At 44.7% G+C, this 20,178-nt stretch overlaps 1 protein-coding gene across 3 annotated transcripts in view; it reads right to left on the reverse strand.

Annotated features, from left to right (window-relative positions):
- immp2l (inner mitochondrial membrane peptidase subunit 2) overlaps nt 1–17,074 on the reverse strand; it is a 741,977-nt gene extending 724,903 nt beyond the window's left edge. For 2 of the 3 annotated variants that reach the window (XM_086009124.1, XM_086009122.1), the window contains exons 1-2: nt 16,969–17,074; nt 1,590–1,727 (exon numbers count right to left, since the gene is read on the reverse strand). In XM_086009124.1, coding sequence (XP_085865250.1) covers nt 1,590–1,724 — 135 coding nt within the window. In that variant the 5' untranslated portion in view covers nt 1,725–1,727; nt 16,969–17,074. Of the gene's footprint in view, nt 1–1,589; nt 1,728–16,854; nt 16,916–16,968 lie in introns of those variants that run through there. The other variant, XM_086009123.1, reaches the window with a different exon arrangement.
- Nucleotides 17,075–20,178: the final 3,104 nt, after the last annotated feature.

The raw sequence follows: 20,178 nt of genomic DNA on the forward strand, positions 1-20,178 counted from the left end.
GGGTAAGCCATTTAGGACTGAGATGAGGAGGAATTTCTTCACCCAGAGAGTGGTGAACCTGTGGAATTCTCTACCACACAAGGCAGTAGAGGCCAATTCATTAAATATATTCAAGAAGGAGTTGGATATATTTCTTAAGGCTAAAGGGATCAAGGGATATGGGGAGAAAGCAGGGACAGGGTACTGAATTTGGATGATCAGCCATGATCGCATTGAATGGCGGATCAGGCTCGAGGGGCCGAATGGCCTACTCTTGCTCCTATCTTCTATGTTTCTATGTTTCTACTGCGCCGCCACCTCTGGTCTATCCTGTCAGTGGGACAGGACATACCGAGGGATGGTGATGGAGGTGTCTGGGATATTGGCTGAATGCTATGATTCTGTGAGTATGACTATATCAGACTATTGTCTGACTAGTCTGTGGGACAGCTCTCCCAATTTTGGCACAAGTTCCCAGACGTTAGTGAGGAGGACTTTGCAGGGTCGACTGGGCTGGCTGTGCCATAGTCGTGTCCGATGCCAGTGCTGAGGTCAATGTGGTCCATCCAGTTTTATTCTTGTTATTGCTTTTCGTAGTGGTTTGTTACAACCGAGTGGCGATTTCAGAGGGCAGTTTTGAGTCAACCACATTGCTGTGGGTCAGGAGTCACATATAGGCCAGACCAGGTAAGAACGGCAGATTTCCTTCCCTAAAAAGGACATTAGTGAACCAGATGGGTTTTTACGACAATCCGATAGTTTCATGGTCACCATTACTGATACAGGTAGACTACCTCTTATCCGAACTTCCGAAACCGAAACCCTCTAAAAACCGAAGGTTTTTTCGTTCAGCGCAAGTCGTGCGCACGACATGACCAGAGTGGCGCACGACTCCAACCCCCGCCGACGACCCCCCGCGGACCCCCGCGGACCCCGACCCCCGCCGACCCCCCCCGCGGACCCCCCCTCCTGCCGACCCCCCCGCGGACCCCCGCCGACCCCCCGCGGACCTCCCGCAGACCCCCCCCCCGCCGACCCCGACCCCCGCCGATGACCCCCCCGCCGACCCCGACTCCCGCCGACCCCCCCGCGGACCCCCGCCGACCCCCCCGCAGACCCCCGCCGACTCCCCCCCCAACAAATTTCCCAGTCTTATAAAATACCTTCCGAAATCCGAAACTTTCCGAAAACCGAAACACGGCTGGTCCTGAGGTTTTCGGATAAAGGATAGTCTACCTGTACTAGCTTCTTATTCCAGATTTATTTAATTAATTGAATTTAAATTCCCCTGCCGCCATTGTAGGATTTTAACTCACGTTTCTGGATCATTAGTCCAGGCCTCTGGATTACTCGTCCAGTAACATAACCACTATGTTACCGTTCCCTTCAGTTTTCAAAAGTGGCAGAACAAGTTGCGTTGCAGCACATCCTTTGCTTTCAAGCATTGAACTTTTGCATATGCAGCACACGGAGAATGCAATCCACATGAAACAGCTTCAACTTATCAGAATGGCAGTGAAATGATCAGTAATTACACAGAATATGCTAAATTTCATTGGTTAGTCACAGCTTGCCTGTTCTTGTTGCATAACAAAACTTGTGTACTGTACCTGCATTGAAGCACCCTCCACTCTTGCAATGTATGCCACACGATCCAGAAATGTCACAGTAACCGGAACAGCGACAAAGAAACCACTAACAAAGGCCTTGAGGTACCGCTTGCCAAAATTACTTGCACGTGCCATTATCTGACAAAACAAAATTACAATGCAAGATGTCAGTATAGTCACATGAAACCTCTGTTCACCGCTGGTCATCACACTGATGCAACAATCTGCCTTACAATTTTTTTTATTCGTTCCTGGGATGTGTGCGTCGCTGGCAAGGCCAGCATTTATTGCTCATCCCTAACTGCCCTTGAGAAAGTGGTGGTGAGCCGCCTTCTTGAGCTGCTGCAGTCCGTGTGGTGACAATACAAGCAGTCTTACATTATAACAGTATGGAGAAATATGAGTGGAAGTGAAGGTATGACATGACAAAGTAAAAAGCACCATAAGCACTTGAAATAATTTATCGCCAGCTACCAGGTCATGTTGGCCTTCGTAGCGAGAGGATTTGAGTACAGGAACAAGGATGTCTTGCTGCAGTTGTACGGGGCCTTGGTGAGACCACATCTTGAGTAGTGTGTGCAGTTTTGGTCGCCTTATCTGAGGAAGGATGTTCTTGCCATGGAGGGAGTGCAGCGAAGATTCACCAGACTGATACCTGGGATGGCAAGAATGACGTATGAGGCGAGATTGGGTCGATTGGGCTTCTATTCACTGGAATTTAGAAGAATGAGAGAGGATCTCATTGAAACTTATAAAATTCGAACAGGACTAGATAGACAAGATGCAGGAAGGATGTTCCCGATGGCTGGGGGAGTCCAGAACCAGAGGTCACAGTCTAAAGATAAGGGGTAAGCCATTTAGGACAGAGATGAGGAGGAATTTCTTCACCCAGAGAGTGGTGAACCTGTGGCATTCTCTGCCACACAAGGCAGTTGAGGCCAATTCATTAAATATATTCAAGAAGGAGTTGGATATATTTCTTAAGGCTAAAGGGATCAAGGGATACGGGGAGAAAGCAGGGACAGGGTACTGAATTTGGATGATCAGCCATGATCTCATTAAATGGCGGAACAGGCTCGAGGGGCCGAATGGCCTACTGCTCCTATCTTCTAGGTTTCTTTGACAGCAAACAACAAGAGCTGTTCTCAGTACGAAAAACCACATTTCTTCCTATGCACAAACTGCACCCCCCCCCGCCAATTCCCCCCTGCCATGATCCCCAGCGAGCCCCCCTCCCATGCTACCACACCCCAAGACATCCTCCCATCACTTCTAACATACCACTCCCAGTAAACACAACTCCCTTTCTGGACACCGAAGAGCACCCCCATCAGTATTCTGGATCACCCTTGCAACATTACCAAAACCACATTGTCCCCTGCCTCATCAGTATTTCTACATGCCTACCTACCTGAATCCCGGAGCACCTTCCTTGCTATCATTGAGACTTTAAAAAAGTAAGACATTGGGCCTAAATTTGCGGTCGGAGGCTTCCGCGGGTGAATGTCTCCAAACCGCAAGCAAAGTACGAGCCTACCTGATGGTCCCAGAGGTTCGAAGACTCCGCTCCTGGGCCTGTACGCGTACGCATGCATAAAGGTCCACGTATCCCAGGGCGCATGTGGTTCGCAAACACTCCAGGGATCACGTGGGCCTGGCCAACCAATGAAAAAGGGGTTCTCCATTTTGCTTATGGGGATTCCATTTACGTACAGAATCCCCACAAGCATGAATAGGTATCCCCTAAAAAACACAATTACACACCAGTTAAATAAAAATAATTTACATGTTCAAAATTAATTAAAATACAATTAAATTAATCAGTTAAAATAAAAATTTAATTTTTTGAAAAAAATTAAAAAGTTTTAAAGGGTTTAAAGATAACCTATAACTAATAAGTTTTTGTGTTTCATTTTAAAAAATTATTTTAATATTTATTTAAACTCTTATGCCAGTAAAAGAAGGCCCTATGCTTGCTTGTACCAGGCATAAGAGTTTCATGGGCATTTGCTGGGCAGTAGTTGGGCAAATAGCTCAACTCTGTGCCAGTGAATGTCCATTTTATAATCTACAGGCACAGCATTTACTTTATATATCCTATAATAATCATATAATTTTACAGCACAAGCAGCCATTTGGCTCAATATGCCTGCCCCAGCTCGCTGAAAGAACTATTATTCCAATTTGTCTCATTTTATTGCTTTTTCTCATAGCCTTTTAAATGTTTCTCTTTCAAATACTTATCCACTTTCCTTTTAAAAGCTATTTCAGATTCTGCTTCACCACTGATTCTGAGAAATGATTCTGTGTGTAGCTCACTCATGGTGTCAGACCCTGTGAGTTACCTCCCTGACTCTGCGAGAAAACAGGGCTTACCGCATTACTCAGACGCCAGGACTCCCTTCTCCGGTGCTGCCTTCCCCTTATTGCTGAACCCCAGACAACACCCATCTCCCATGCTACAAAGCTATGACCCTCTCCACTTCCATAATCCTAAACAGCAGGGACCTACCTTCAACCAGATGCATCTTGCCTACCAGCTTGTTTGTATCCTGTGCTACAAGAGACTCGAGTACATAGTTAAAGAAACTCTATGCTCCAGCATACAGCGAGCAACTTAGACATGTAACTAGGTGTGCCGCCTCAAGTTATATGCAAAGATTTGTCAGACTTCAAATGTCAAACTGTTATACATCCAAATTTCTGCCAAGCTTTTAGAAAAAAATTAGAAAAATTATCGTTATTTTGTGTTGATTTTATCCAACTTTGCAGAATAGTGAAGAAGTTACAAGCACCTGCCAGGTTACAGAAAAACTTACCTTGGAGTAGAAAATATCCTCTAACTTGGGCTGACAACTCTGCTTGGATGTATTTCTGGAGAGTTCATCACATGACCTCACTCCTCCAACTGCCCTGCCCAAATTTTCAATCTCCAATATTTGAATTTCCTTTGGGATTTATGTTTGAATCTAATTTAAATAGATGCCTGCTGTAAAATTCCTTGATTAAATGAGATTGACCTTTCTTAACCATGGGTATACAATCACAGTACAAACTTGGCCACAATTGGATGCCTTATGCAGTTACCAACTCCGGTTGTACGTGTTTCTGGAGAGTTCATCACATAACCTCCAACCGCCCTGCCCAGTCAAACAGCCTTTTGTCCACCATCTCCAACATTTTTATAATAACTAATAAACAAAAAGTGTTTTAAAAAAACATGCTTTTAGCATTGCTGGACTATAGAGAATTTTCCCCAACATAGCTTTGGCCCATTGCCAGAATCATAGCCACATTTGAGTTTTGAGCAACTCTACAGTTGATCTAGTACTGCCACTAATCTGCCCACAGTATAGATGAAAGCATATTTGGCACAACAAGAACAGGATACTATTGTTGAACTGCTTTAATTGGAAGCAGAAACATAATATAAATGAGGTATTAGATAAAGAAAGGCAGACGTGCATTTAAATTGCACCTTTCACAACCTCAGGACATCCCAAAATGCCTTACAGCCGATGAAGTACTTTTGAAGTGCAGTCACTGTTGTAATGCACACAGCAAGGTCCTACAAACAGCAATGTGAAAATGACCAGATAATCTGTTTCAGGTAGAACAACAGAAAATGCTGGAAACACTCAGCAGGCCAGGCAACATCCGTGGAGAGAGAAATAGAGTCAACGTTTCAGGTCAAAACCCTTCGTCCTGAAATGTTGACTTTATTTCTCTCTCCACAGATGTTGCCTGGCCTGCTGAGTTTTTCCAGCATTTTCTGTTGTTATTTCGGATTTCCAGCATCTGCAGTATTTTGCTATCAATCTGTTTCAGGTGTTGGTTTGAGGAATAAATATTGGCCAGGACACCAGAGAGAACTCCCCTGCTCTTCTTTGAATCGTGCCATGGGATCTTTTACATCTGCCCTCTGGACTTTGTTTTAACGTCTCATCCAAATGACGGCACCTCCGACAGTGCAACACTCCCTCAGTACTGCACTGAGTGTCAGCCTGGATTTTGTGTTCAAGTCTCTGGAGTAGGATATGAGACCACAACCTTGTGACTCAGAGGTGAGAATACTACCACAGCCACAGCTGACATAATGATGAAATAGAGAAACCAAGAACTTCACAAGCAGATGTGTTTGTTACAAAAAGGAAGCACGAGCTACATAAAGGGAGTATGAAAAGAAACTTGCAAGGAATATCAAAAATCAACAATTTTTTTTTTACAATTATATTAGGAAAAAAGAGGGTGGTCAGGAGCAATGTTGGCCCCTTGAAAACTGGTATTGGTGATAGTCAATGATAATAAGGAAATGGCAGACATCTTGAATAATTACTTTGCACCAGTATTTACAGTAGAGGTAGAGAATAGCATGTCAGAAATCCCAAGGAAACTATCACTGAATCAGGGATAGGGACTCAACAAAATTAACATAAGCAAAGTAACAGTAATGAAGAACACAATGGCACTAAAGAGTGACAAATCCCCAAGACCAGATGGTTTCCATCTCAGGGTTTTAAAGGAAGTAAGTGAGCACATTGCAGATGCTCCAACTATAATTTTCCAAAGTTCTCTTGATTCAGAAACTGTTCCTTTAGATTGGAAAATTGCGCACGTCACTCCGCTATTTAAAAATGGTGAGAGAGGGAAACCAGGGAATTATAGACCTAATAGCCTAACATCTGTTGTCGGGAAATTACTAGAGTCCATAATTAAGAATACCACCTTGAACACTGAACACCTTGAAAATTTTCAGCTGATCAGGATTTGTGAAAGGTAGGTCATGTCTGATTGAATTTTTTTGAAAAGGTGACAAAAATAGTGGACAGGAGAATGTCTATGGATGTTATTTATACGGACTTCCAGAAAGCATTTGATAAAGTCCCTCGGAGACTGTTAACTAAGGTTGAAGCCAAATTGAAGACAACTTATTGACCTGCTGAGCAGCAGGAGACAGAGAGTAGGGATAATGGGTAGGTACTCAAATTGGCAGGAGGTAACGAGTGGTGTCCTGCAGAGATCTGTGTTGAGGCCTCAGCTATTCACCTTATTTATTAATGACTTAGATTATTATGGGATAGAAAGCCACATATCCAAATTTGTCGATGACACAAAGATAGGCGACATTGTAGGCAGTGTAGACGAAAGCATAAAATTACAAAGGGATATTGATAGATTAAGTGAATGGGCAAAACTGTGGCAAATGGATTTCAATGAATTTCAGGCAACAACAGGCCAATTAGCCTGACATCAGTTGTTGGCAAAATGCTGGAATCCATTATTAAGGAAGTGGTAACAGGGCACTTAGAAAATCATAGTATGATTAGGCAGAGTCAATGTGGTTTTATGAAAGAGAAATCGTGTTTAACAAATTTCTTAAGAGTTCTTTGAGGATGTAACTAGCAGGGTAGATAAAGGGGAACCAGTGGATTTCCAAAAGGAAGTCAATAAGGTGCCATATAAAACATTGTTACGCAAGATAAGACCTCATGGGGTTGGGGGTAATATATTAGTACGGATAGAGGATTGGTTAACAAACAGAAAGCAGAGAGTAGGGATAAACAGGTCATTTTCCGGTTGGCAGGCTGTAACTAGTGGAGTGCTGCAAGGATCAGTGCTTGGGCCTCAGCTATTCACAATCTATGTTAATGACTTAGATGAAGGGACCGAGTGAAATGTAACTTAGTTTGCTGACGATACAAAGCTAGATGGGAAAGTAAACTGTGAGGAGGACACAAAGAGCCTGTAAAGGGATATAGACAGGTTAAGTGAGTGGTCAATAAAGGGGCAGATGGAGTATATAATGTGGGGAAACGTGAGGTTATTCACTTTGGTAGGAAGAATAGAAAAACAGAATATTTTTTAAATGGTGAGGTACTATTAAATGTTGGTGTTCAGAGAGATTTAGGTGTCCTTGTACAGAACACAGAGTTAGCATGCAGGTACAGCAAGCAATTAGGAAGGCAAAAGGCATATTGGCCTTTATTGCAAGGGTTTGGAGTACAAGAGTAAGGAAGTCTTACTACAATTGACAGGGCTTTGGTGAGACCACACCGAGAGTACTGTGCACAGTTTTGGTCTCTTTATCTGAGAAAAGACATGCATGCCTTAGAGACGGTGCAACGAAGGTTCACTAGATTGATTCCTGGGATGAGAGGGTTGTCCTATGAGGAGAGATTGAGTAGATTGGGCCTATACTCTATGGAGTTTAGAAGAATGAGAAGTGATCTCATTGTAACATGCAAGCTTTTGAGGGGGATTGACAGGGTAGATGCCGAGAGGTTGTTTCCCCTGGCTGGGGAGTCTAGAACTAGGGAGCATAGTCTCAGGATAAGGGGTCAGCCATTTAATACTGAGATGACTAGGCATTTCTTTAAGAAAGAAAGACAGACTTGCATTTATATAGCACCTTTCATGACCACCGGATGTCTCAAAGCTCTTTACAGCCAATGAAGAACTTTTCTTTTGAAGCGGAGGTTTTGGGAAACGCGGCAGCCAATTAGCGCAGTGCAAGGTCCCACAAACAGCAAGGTGATAATGACCAGATAATCTGTTTTAATTATGTTGGTTGTGGGATATTGGCCAGGACACCGGGGAGAACACCCCTGCTCTTCTTCGAAATAGTGCCACGAGATCTTTTACGTCCACCTGAGAGAGCAGACGGGGCCTTGGTTTAACGTCTCATCCAAAAGACGGCACCTCCAACAGTGCAGCGTCCCTCAGCACTGCACTGGAGTGTCAGCCTAACTTTATGTGCTCAAGTCCCTGGAGTGGGACTTGAACCCACAACCTTCTGACTCAGAGGTGAGTGTGCTACCAACTGAGTCACAGCTGACAGCGGGTAGCACTCAGAGGGTTGTGAATCTTTGGAATTCTCTACCCCAAAGGGCTGTGGATGCCGAGTTGTTGAGTATATACAAGGCTGAGATAGATAGATTTTTGGACTCTAGGGAAAGCAAGGCATATGGGGATCGGGTAGGAAAGTGAAGTTGAGGTCAAAGATCAGCCATGATCTTATTGAATGACGGAGCAGGCTCGAAGGACCGTATGGCCTACTCCGGCTCCTAATTTTTTTGTTCTTATGTAGTGTAGGCAAATGTGAGGTTATCCACTTTGGACCTAAAAAGGATAGAACAGGGTACTTTCTCAATGGTGAAAAGCTAAAAACAGTGGAGGTCCAAAGAGACTTGGGGGTCCAGGTACATAGATCATTAAAATGTCATGAACAGGTACAGAAAATAAGCAAAAAGGCTAATGGAATGCTGGCCTTTATATCTAGAGGATTAGAATACAAGGAGGTAGAAGTTATGCAGCAGCTCTACAAAGCCCTGGTTAGACCACACATGGAGTGCAGCGTAGATTTACCAGAATGATACCCAGACTCCAAGGGTTACATTACGAGGAGAGATTACACAAATCTGGGTTGTATTCCCTAGAATTTAGAAGGTTAACAGGTGATATGATTGAAGTTTAAGATATTAAGGGGAGGGAAACTATTTCTGCTGGTTGGGGAGTCTAGAACGAGGGGCATCGTCTAAAAATTAGAGCCAGACCTTTCAGGAGTGAAATTAGGAAACACTTCTACACACAAAGGGTGGTGGAACTTTGGAACACTCTTCCACCAACAGCAATTGATGCTAGATCAATTGTTAATTTTAAATCTGAGATTGATAGATTTTTGTTAAATAAAGGTATTAAGGGATATGGGGCAAAGGCGAGTATATGGAGTTAGGTCACAGATCAGCCACGATCTCATTGAATGGCCGAACAGGCTCGAGGGGCTAAATGGCCTACTCCTGTTCCTATGTTCAATTATATTTAAGCATGTTGCGCTAGAGTAGAGCAAGTTTTATTCTGCATCTAGATACACTATACGTGGGCTGGGAGTGCTCAATAGTAACACTGAGCGTAATAAAACATTTGCAGCACTGACACCAACTGTGTGATGACTATAAAAATTTGCCAAAAATATAACATTTAAACAGCTGAAAGGTGTGAATGAATAGCAGGCTCTGGAAATGTACTGTTATGGAGCACGAGTTGCTAGATAGTGTACAGTAATCACAGCATTTACACAATATGAAAAGATGGTGCTACGTACAAATGAAGTGCTAAAATCTCAGGAATTACAGGCAGTGTAAATTGATGATGTCCACACTAACACTGTACTATTAAGAGTTTAATGTTGTTGCTGCAAACTGGGTTTTCATATGTAATTAGGCAAGATTAACATTGAATCAGTAAACCTTTCAAGTTCGGCCTTGCAACAGATTTCCCTCTAAGTGGCACTGTTTGTAACTGACAAATTGGCTCCCCATACATGCTGTACTGTGGAAATCTAGGACAGGTAGGTGAGTTGCAGCCTTTGTACCAACCCATATGGTTGGGTATTTGCCATCTGTGATACATCTAGAGAACAGGGTACAATTAAAACAAAAGTTACTCAAATCTTCAAGATATCTTTTGCAGAAAAATGGGCACCTGCCTTCCATTACCACTCCGTCATGATCTTTTTAACAAGTTTCTGTAACACACACTTAGCTTCTGAACTGCTTTATAATAGGCAACCTCAGCTCTTCAGTCCAAGTTATTGCCTCTGTAACTGGCGAGAAATAGCAAATTTGCAAGTAGTTTGCAGAATTTCATTCAATTTCTCAGGAAGTGCAGCTAATTGTACTCAAACCAGTTAACTTCCCACCCGAGTAGGTTATGGTATCCAATGTATTGTACAGTTTGTCGTTAGAAATGGCTTTATTCTTTACTTTCCATTTCCTCCACAGATTTGACTGCAGAAATTGATTCCTGGACTGTATGTTTAAAGAAGAACTGACTAAATTTGTGAAGCAAACAACTGACATTTCAAAAGATACCACTGTGATTTTCATCTACATACGATTATAAACCTTTGCTGATATGATTTCGTGTATGAAATGCTGACTATTTTTTGGATCTTGGCATGTTTACTCATATCCTTAATTCCACCACGTCAATGTTGTCAGTTACTGGATTACACAGTGGTCTCGCACCATTTATGTAATTACTGTAATAACCACATAAACCTACAAGGCTGCACTGAATGTTCCTCTCTCAGACGCTCAAACTGTGCTCCTATATAGGTGAACTGTGTAGAAAAACCAAAATTCAGGAACTAGAATAGGTGGAGTTTGTTTAAAATTGAATTCACTTGCAATTATTTAGCGCCAGTCCCATCTGTCCCAAAAAGCTTCACAGTCAATGAGACACTTTAAGTGTAGTCCCTGTTGTTATGTAGGCAAATACGGCAGTCAATTTTCACACAACAGGTCCCACAAACAGTAATAAGATAAATAACCAGCTAGCCTATTTAAATGGTGTTCAATTCTGGTCAGGATATTAGGAAAATTCTCCTGTTCTTTTTCAAATAGTGTAATGGGATCTTTTACATCCATCCATCCAAACAGGCAGTTAGGTGTAAAATCACATCCAAAATATGTTACTTCTGATAATGCAGTACTCCCTCAGAACTGCACTAAAGTGTCAACCTAGATTTTGTGCTTTAGTCCTGTATCTGGACTTGAACCCACAATCTTTCAAATCAGAAGACAAGATTGCTACCAATTTTCAAGCTGACCCTAGTAAATATCATCTGATTTGCCTTTACATTGCTATATTTAAAATACAAAGCATTTTTCTATACAAAATACACCTTCTGAGCTCCCCAAATAGCTTAGTAAATATGCCGGTGTGGTACTGAGCATACAGACGATGGAGGTCCCATATCTGATCAACGCTCTGCACTGAGTTAGTTGATTTCCGCAAGGAGCACCATAATTCACCCCCAATGCCTCCAGGATAGGTAGGGCAACAAAATCAGCCAGGGAGCCCATCATTCCCAAATACCCTTGTTCGCAACTCTCCTTTCCACACTACAGGAAACTTTTGATTTACCGGCACCTAAATTAACCGGAAATCTTGGTTAACCGGCAAAATTCAGGAGTAGGTTCAGGTAATTTTTATTACTTGCCTTCCTCCATCTGTTGCTGTGCAAGGGTGTGGCTGCAGCTGTTGCTAAGCTACAGAGACGCTTGGAACTTGTGGCCACTGTTCTGAACTTGCAGGGTTTGTTGCTTTATACGGAGCTCTCAGCTCCGTATCTTTTACTATAGCTTTCGGTTATCCGGAATTTTTGATGAACCGGCACCACGTCGGTCCCGTCCGTGCCGGATAAAAAAAAGTTTCCTGCACTCAGGAGTACCGAAACAACCTTAACCAAATTCATGAACAAAATCCTGTCATTTGTGACATTTGTGCAACATTCAGTACAGTTGACCAAGTCATCATCCTCCAGTGCTACTCCTCTGTTGTTCTGTTCTTGGGAATTATCCTTGCATGGTTCCATTCCTATATATATGAACGCAGTCAGCACACATTTTTTCTCTCCCACAACATTACCTCCACAGGTAAAGATCCACCTTAGATGAATCACAACTGCCTCCAGCTCCATATCGGGGTAGGCCAAAGCCACTGTCTTCAGCCCCTGCCATATGCTCAGCTTCTTTGCCACTGATTCCATCCCTCTCCCCCACCACACGCTCACGCTCACGCTGAATCAGACTGCTTGCACTTTTACTGTCGCGTTCAACCCGGAGTGGAGCTTTTAATCCCACATCCTATCCATCACTGCAGCATTATCCACGCGGAATCTGACCGCAGCCCCTCCACTGCCAAAACCCTTGTACATGCTTTTGTCACCTCCAGGCTCAACTACTCTAATGCTATCCTTACTGAAAATTTGAGGGGGAAAAAATGGATAGTAGAGGATGCTTTAAAGTAAAATGCTTCACAAAAACAATTTTCAATAAGATATTACAGTTGGTTGGATAGTGCAATTTTCACACAGTCTAACTGCCTTTGGGAATTTTGTGTCTAAATCTAGGAGTAAAATTCCTAGTTGAAATGAGATTGGCCTTTCGTAACTCAGTTCTCAACAGTACAAACCTGCCCATAATTGAGTACATTAAAACCTGCTGCATAGGGTTGCCAACTCTGGTGGGAAGTATTCCTGTTGGTTTCATCACAAGAGTTCCTGTCACAAACCGCCCTGCCCTGCCCAAGTCATTTTCCCCCATTGCCGATAAGTATTCAAAGAAAATGAAAAAATGCACACTTTTTTTTTTTTTAACGCCACTATGGTTTTTCTCCTGTGTTGCTCGCAGCAGTGTCCAGGAAATTAATCTTGAATTCCTAAAGATTCCAGGACAATCCTAGAGGGTTGGCACCAGTGGTGCAACAAAAACCTCTCACCGGTGAATTGAGAATGAATTTCTGAGGTTAATGATTTTCCTGTTGAACCCTGAGCTGCGTTTTTAACCCCTCATCTTCTCCATGACAAATAGTTGCTACTTCCACCTCTGCATCAATCCATCTGCTACTGAAATCTCCACCCGTGCCTTTGTCTCTACCAGAATCAACTATTCCAAAACTCTTCCTGGCGGCCTCCCATTCTCCACTCTCAATGACGTTTAGCTCAACCAAATCTCTGCTGCTGGTATCCTATCCACGCCAAGACCCATTCTCCCATCACGCCAGTCTTCGCTAACCTCCCAGTGGCCCAACGCCTCAATTTTAAAATTCTAATTGTGTTCTTTAAACACCCCGTGACCTTGTCTCTCCCTATCTCAAGCCTGCTCAGCCCGATAACCACCCGCATCTCCTCCACCACACGCACCCCCGTTCCAAATTCCCCGTTTGGAATCCAGCCTCTTGCGCATCACCGCCTTGTTTGACAATTGGCAGCCATGTCTTCAGCCATATAGGCCCACGCTCTGAATTGCTTCCACAGACCCCTCCTCCTTTAAATCCCTTCCTCCTTTATGACCCTCCTGAACTCTCATCTTTGACCGAGTTTTTGCCCACCCCTCCTAATCTCTTCTTTTGGCTCAAGATCCATTTTTTCATTACGCCTCTATAAAGCAGGTCAGGACTTTTTAATTATTATTTTTTAAAGTTTATTCATGATATTTCAAGTTCTACCTTATCCCCATGTGAAAGCCCCACTCTTTGTTTTGTTATCTGTAACAATTTTAAAAAGTCTGGATAAAAGCAGCTCATTTCCTGGCTTCCTGTCTGTGAGAATTCTACAATTTGATTGGCTGCTTAGACAGCTTGTTGACGTCACAGCAGCATCACACTAGGGTATTCCCACTACACTGCGTTGAAATCACTTGAACGTCGAAAAAGGCAAACTTCTCACCACAGAGATCTCTGTGGGCAGATTTCTTCGGGGTCAGCGGCACACGCCTTTGCTCCGCCGCTGACTGCAAATTCCAGGTCAATATGCACTAAATTCCAATGAAAATCACAACTTTGCAATGCACAGGACAACAGAGCTATCCTCAACTAGCAGCAAAATCTGACTCCCTTGGGATGGTAGACAGATAGAAGATGCAGATGGTCACATTATGCCTACATAGGAACAGAAGTAGGCCATTTAGCCCTCAAGCCTGTTCTGCCATTCAATGAGATCATGGTTGATGTGACCTAACTCCATATAGCTGCCTTTGCATCATATTCCTTAATACTTTTGGTTAACAAAAATCTGTCAATCTTAGATTTAAAATTTAAAAATTGATCTAGCATCAATTGCCATTTGTGGAAGAGAGTTCCAAACTTCTCCCACCCTTTGTGTGTAGAAGTGTTTCCTAATTTCACTCCTGAAAGGCCTGGCTCTAACTTTTAGACTATGCCCCATGTCCTCGACTCACCAACCAGTGGAAATAGTTTCTCTCTATCTACCCTATCTGTTCCCCTTAATATCTTGAAAACTTCAATCAAATCACCCCTTACCCTTCTAAGTTCTAGGGAATACAACCCTGATTTGTGTAATCTCTCCTCGTAACTTAACCCTTGGAATCCAGGTATCATTCTGGTAAACCTACGCTGCACTTTCTCCAAGGCCAATATCTCCTTCCTAAGGTGTGGTGTCCAGAACTGCTCACAGTACTCCGGGTGTGGTCTAACCAGGGCTTTGTATCGCTGCAGCATAACTTCTAACCCCTTGTATTCTAGTCCTCTAGATATAAAGGCCAGCATTCCATTAGCCTTTTTGATTATTTTTTTGTACCTGTTCATGAGATTGTAATTTTCTATGTACATGGATGCAGCCGCCCCCCACCCCCCCAACCCTCTTCGACCTCCAACTTTTCTAGCTTTTCAACATTTAGAAAGTACCCTGTTCTTTTATGCTTCCAGCTACACTGCTTATAATGCCACCTATCTGTGTCATCGGCAAATATGGACATGTGGCTTTCTATCCCATCATCTAAGTCGTTAATAAATACAGTGAATAGTTGAGGCCCCAACACAGATCCTTGCAGGACACCACTTGTCACATCCTGCCAATTAGAGTACCTGCCCATTATCCCTACTCTGTCTCCTGCCGCTCAGCCAATTTCCTAACCAGGTCAATAAGTTGCCTTCAATTCCATGAGCTTCTACTTTAGCTAACAGTCTCTTATGAAGGACTTTATCAAATGCCTTCTAAAAGTCCAGATAAATAACATGTATAAACATTTCCCTGTCCACTACTTCAGTCGCCTCTTCAAAAAAAATCCAATCATCAGGTGCGTCAGGCATGAACTAACCTTTACAAATCCACGCTGGCTCTCTCTGATCAGTTGAAAATGTAAAGGTGTTCAGTCACTCTATCCTTAATTATTGACTAGTAATTTCCCAACAACAGATGTTAGGCTAACTGGTCTATGAATTAAGACTACAGCACAGTGGTCACTCAAGACTCATGATGCTGCACAGTAGTAATCTGTGTTTTGAAGAAAGACAGAGCACCTATGTTGTTAGGTACTGCACAACCTATCTAGAATGAGACGATGCGTTTTAAGTGCCTCATTCTTGCATGCAGTTTTGCATAACAAGGATGTTACCCAGAACTTAGCCCAAGCTGTACTTGCTTCCTGCTGAAATAGATTTTGACTACTCCAGTATGCCACCTCATTTCAATTGCAAAGCTGTCCCTTAAAACAGTACCGTAATACAAATCAAGTATATTTCAATAAAGTGACAAGAGCAGAAGATGATGCAGGAACTACCGATTAATAGCGTGGGATATAACTAATTCAGTTTGGGAGTTTCATGAATTGAGGCCAAGGACCTTTTAATCAATGTCACTCAACCCAACAGAGTTTGAGTATTGTGTGTGTAATTTAGCAATTTTGGACAACTTGGTATAACACGAACATGCAACTCAAAAATTTACTGATGGTTGCTGGCTGCACGAGTCTGTGTTGGTTAAAAAAGGAGCAATAGAGCATCTTTCCTGAAATAAGGCTGGAGCTAGGGGGGGGGGGAAGCGCTAAGGGGGGGGGGGGAAGCGCTAAGGGGGGGGAGCGAGCGCTAAGGGGGGGGAGCGCTAAGGGGGGGAGCGCGCTAAGGGGGGGGAGCGCGATGGGGGGGGGAGCGCGATGGGGGGGGGAGCGCGATGGGGGGGGGGGGAGCGCGATGGGGGGGGGGAGCGCTAAGGAGCGCTAAGGGGGGGAGCGCTAAGGGGGGGGAGAGCGCTAAGGGGGGGAGAGCGCTAAGGGGGAGAGAGCGCTAAGGGGGAGAGAGCGCTAAAGGGGGGGGAGAGAGCGCTAAAAGGGGGGGAGAGCGCTAAGGGGGGGGAAGAGCGCTAAGGGGGGGGAGAGCGCTAAGGGGGGGAGAGCGCTAAGGGGGGGAGAGAGCGCTAAAAGGGGGGGGGAGAGCGCTAAGGGGGGGGAGAGCGCTAAGGGGGGGGGAGAGCGCTAAGGGGGGGGGGGGAGCGCTAAGGGGGGGGGGAGCTGACGGGGGTGGTGGGGGGAGCTGACGGGGGTGGGGGGAGCTGACGGGGGGGGGGGGTTGCTGACGGGGGGGGCGGGGGTTGCTGACGGGGGGGGGCGGGGGTGCGAGGGGTTGGAGCTGAGGGGGGGGCCGGGGGGTTGGAGCTGACCTGGGGGGAAGGAAAGCTGAATAACTGCGAGGTGGAGCGGCCGCCCACTCTACACGGGCTGTGCAGAAACTAAGCGCGGTGCTGCGGCGTGGGGAAACTGCATCCCGGGCGGACAGGAAACCATTTTAGAAACCGTGCGCGCCTGTGTGCCGGCACTGACCCGCGGGCACCAACCCCCTGACAATCAGCCCGGACTGGCAGCCGAGAACGGCCCCTAACCACTCGAATAGCGGGGGAAGAAAGAAACACAAAGAAAACTTGACAACGAAAGGTTTCCGGAGCCATGGCCCCGGGAGCGCCAGTTACCGTTGCACCGATCCGGGCCCTATTCTCACTGTCCCGACACTTGAAAGAGCCCACCCTGGAAACCCCGTGCCTCAACCTCTACCGTCACTTCCTCCCTCTCTCCTCCCTACTCACCCACAGGTTCCTGCCGCTGCCCGTCCAAGATTGGCTTTCTCCCAGCCTTCATCCGCCCTCCTGCTTCCTCACCCAGACCTACCATCTCTTAGCAAATTTCCGGTGGAATTTATTTTATTATCTCGCAAAAAAACCCACACAAGAATAACCTTTTCACCTGTTAAATGACCAACCTCCTTGATTTTATTTGAGAAATTGATATCCCAATCTGCATATCAATTTCTGACCTGGACTTCCAAAAATGTTTTACTACAGTGCCACACCAAAGGGTAATACACAAGCTTGAAACACTGGAAATCCATGGTAAAATTTGCGATTTTTTTTAACGTCTGAAAGGTAGGAAACAGTGGATTAGAGTTCCCCCCTGTATGGTGTTCAAGCAACCAGCCAGTGGAGTGTGCGCCCAATAGTGCAAAAAGGAGGTTCAGCCCATTTTGAGCCAACACCTCCCACAGTACTATATTGAAATGTCAGCCTAGATTATGTGCTCAAACAGCTGGAGTGAGGCTTGAAATCCACAACCTTCTGACCTGGAGGCAAGAGTGCTACCACTGGGCCAAGCCTGACACCTGGCAGGGGTCTGTGTAAGAAACCAGGTTAAACAGCAAAAACTCAACATTCGTCCCAATGTGGGAAAGTAAAATTGGGTAGGCCTGAACTACATGCCGGGCCAAGATTGTGGGGGCGTGCAAATTCCAAGCATTGATTCCCTGGAGTTGGGCTGTCCAATAGTAATGCCTAAGATTTGTAAGTGTTATGAATGCCTTAGTTATTCTCTTGGTACAGTGGTGTTGCACTGTTTTAACATCCTACACTTTGGGATGTGCCCTTACTGTCCAATGCCTAACTATGTGGTGATTTATCCCAAGGCTGCCCTCCTGATCTTAACCATATATCATGTCTTCTGCGTTCGCCCCCATGTGCGACTCTCCTTTTTCAAAGGTGGACTGAGAAAACACTTGGTAAGGCAAATTCAGATATTCACCCGTAATTTGCCGTCAGCTGCGAAGCAATGGCGCTCGCCACTGGCCCTGAAGAAAGCAACACACAGAGATCTCTCAGGGGAGAAGTTTGCCTTTTTTCACGTTTAGTTAATTTCAGCGCTCTGTAATAAGAATTCCTAGTGCGACGCTGCTGTAATGTCAACAAGCTGTCTAAGCAGCCAAACACATTGTAGAATTCTCACAGACAGGGAACCAGGAAATGAGAAGCTGCTTTTATCCAGACTTTTCAAAAATATTACAGAGAGCAAAATAAAGATTGGGAGGGCGGGTGGTGTCCACAGCGCAGCCAGTGTCGGAGCAGTGAATGACTGACCGCAACTTCAGGATTTCCCATTCTGGGCCACTATTTTTCAGAAAACAAATGAACAAAGCAACAGTTATGATCAGATTCATTTAGTCAATCAATACAATTTGTCTTTGCATAACAATATAAGATAATGAACACCGTATGGGTCACCTTGCTGGACTTAAACAAAATAACTTCGAACTACCTTCCTACATTCTAACCTTGTTGAGTCTGGCAAAAGCCTGCCCTCGCAGCATTCTGATTAAAACATTAACTGTCAGTGTGTTTCTGGCCCTATTTTTATCTCCTGATGTTCACAACAAGAGGGGAGAGCCATTGCCATACAACTATTTAAAAAAGGAGTGAGAGAGAAAACGGGGAACTACAGACCGGTTAGCCTAACATCAGCAGTAGGGAAAATGCTAGAGTCTATTATAAAGGATGTGATAACAGGACACTTAGAAAATATCAACGTGAGTAGACAAAGCCAACATGGATTTATGAAAGGGAAATCGTGTTTGACAAACCTACTGGAGTTTTTTAAGGATGCTCAGGGTGATTACATTTGCGGTAAGTGTTTGATGCTAGAGGAACTCCGGCACCGTGTTGATGAGCTTGAGACCGAGCTTCAGACACTGCGACACATCAGGGAGGGGGAGAGTTACCTGGACTCCATGTTTCAGGAGGTAGTCACACCTTTGAGATTAATTAATTCAGATGTAGTCCGTGGTCAGGGACAGGATGGTGTGACTAGGAGTGAGGCAGGTACGGGGATCCAGGGGGTAGTGTTGGAGGAGCCGCAGCCCTTGCTCTTGTCCAACAGGTTTGAGGCTCTTACTCCCTGTGAGGATGAGAATGGGGACTGCAGGGAGGATGAGCAACCTGGCCACAGCACCGTGGAATGGGGGGCCATTCAAGTGGGGGGAGATAAAAGAAATGTTGTAGTGGTAGGGGATAGTATCGTTAGGGGGATAGGGTTCTTTGCAGCCGAGAGCGAGAGTCCCGAAGGTTGTGTTGCCTGCCCGGTGCCAGGGTTAAGGACATCTCCTCTGGGCTGCAGAGAAACTTGGAGTGGGAGGGGGAGGATCCAGTTGTCGTGGTCCATGTTGGTACCAACGACATAGATAGGACAAGGAAAGAGGTTCTGCTGAGGGAGTTTGAGCAGCTAGGGGCCAAATTAAAAAGCAGAACCACAAGGGTAATAATCTCTGGATTACTACCTGAGCCACGAGCAAATTTGGCTAGGGTAAATAAAATTAGAGAGTTAAATGCGTGGCTCAAAGACTGGTGTGGGAGAAATGGGTTTTGCTTCTTGGGACACTGGCATCAATACTGGGACAGGAGAGAGCTGTTCCGTTGGGATGGACTTCACCTGGCCAGTGCTGGGACTAGAATCCTGGCGAATCGAATAACTAGGGCTGTAGAGAGGGCTTTAAACTAATTAGTGAGGGGGAGGTTTTAAGAGAGCAAAAAATAAAAAGGACAGCGGAGAAGGCAATAGAGCAAGGTAGCAGGGGAATTTAAAACCAGAGTGTGTCAGGAAGGGACAGAATGTATAAAGGTAAAGGGGTAATAGCAGGAATAAATTGTCACAACACATATTTGAAAGTTCTTTATCTGAATGCACGCAGCATTCGTAACAAAATAGACGAGTTGACGGTACAAATAACTACACATGGTTATGGCCTGGTGGCCATTACAGAAACATGGCTGCAAGGTGACCATGACTGGGAACCAAACATACAGGGGTATTTGACAATTAGGAAGGACAGACAGGAAGGAAAGGGAGGTGGGGTTGCTATGGTAATCAAGGATGGAATCACTGCAATAGTCAGAAATGAGGGCATGGCAGCCTTGAGGAAGAGTTCATAGAGTGCATTAGGGACGGGTTCCATGAGCAGTATGTAACTGAACCAACCA

Source organism: Somniosus microcephalus, chromosome 16, assembly GCF_052327205.1.
Source record: "Somniosus microcephalus isolate GS21.2 chromosome 16, FLI_Smic_1.0, whole genome shotgun sequence".
Classification (NCBI taxonomy): domain Eukaryota; kingdom Metazoa; phylum Chordata; class Chondrichthyes; order Squaliformes; family Somniosidae; genus Somniosus; species Somniosus microcephalus.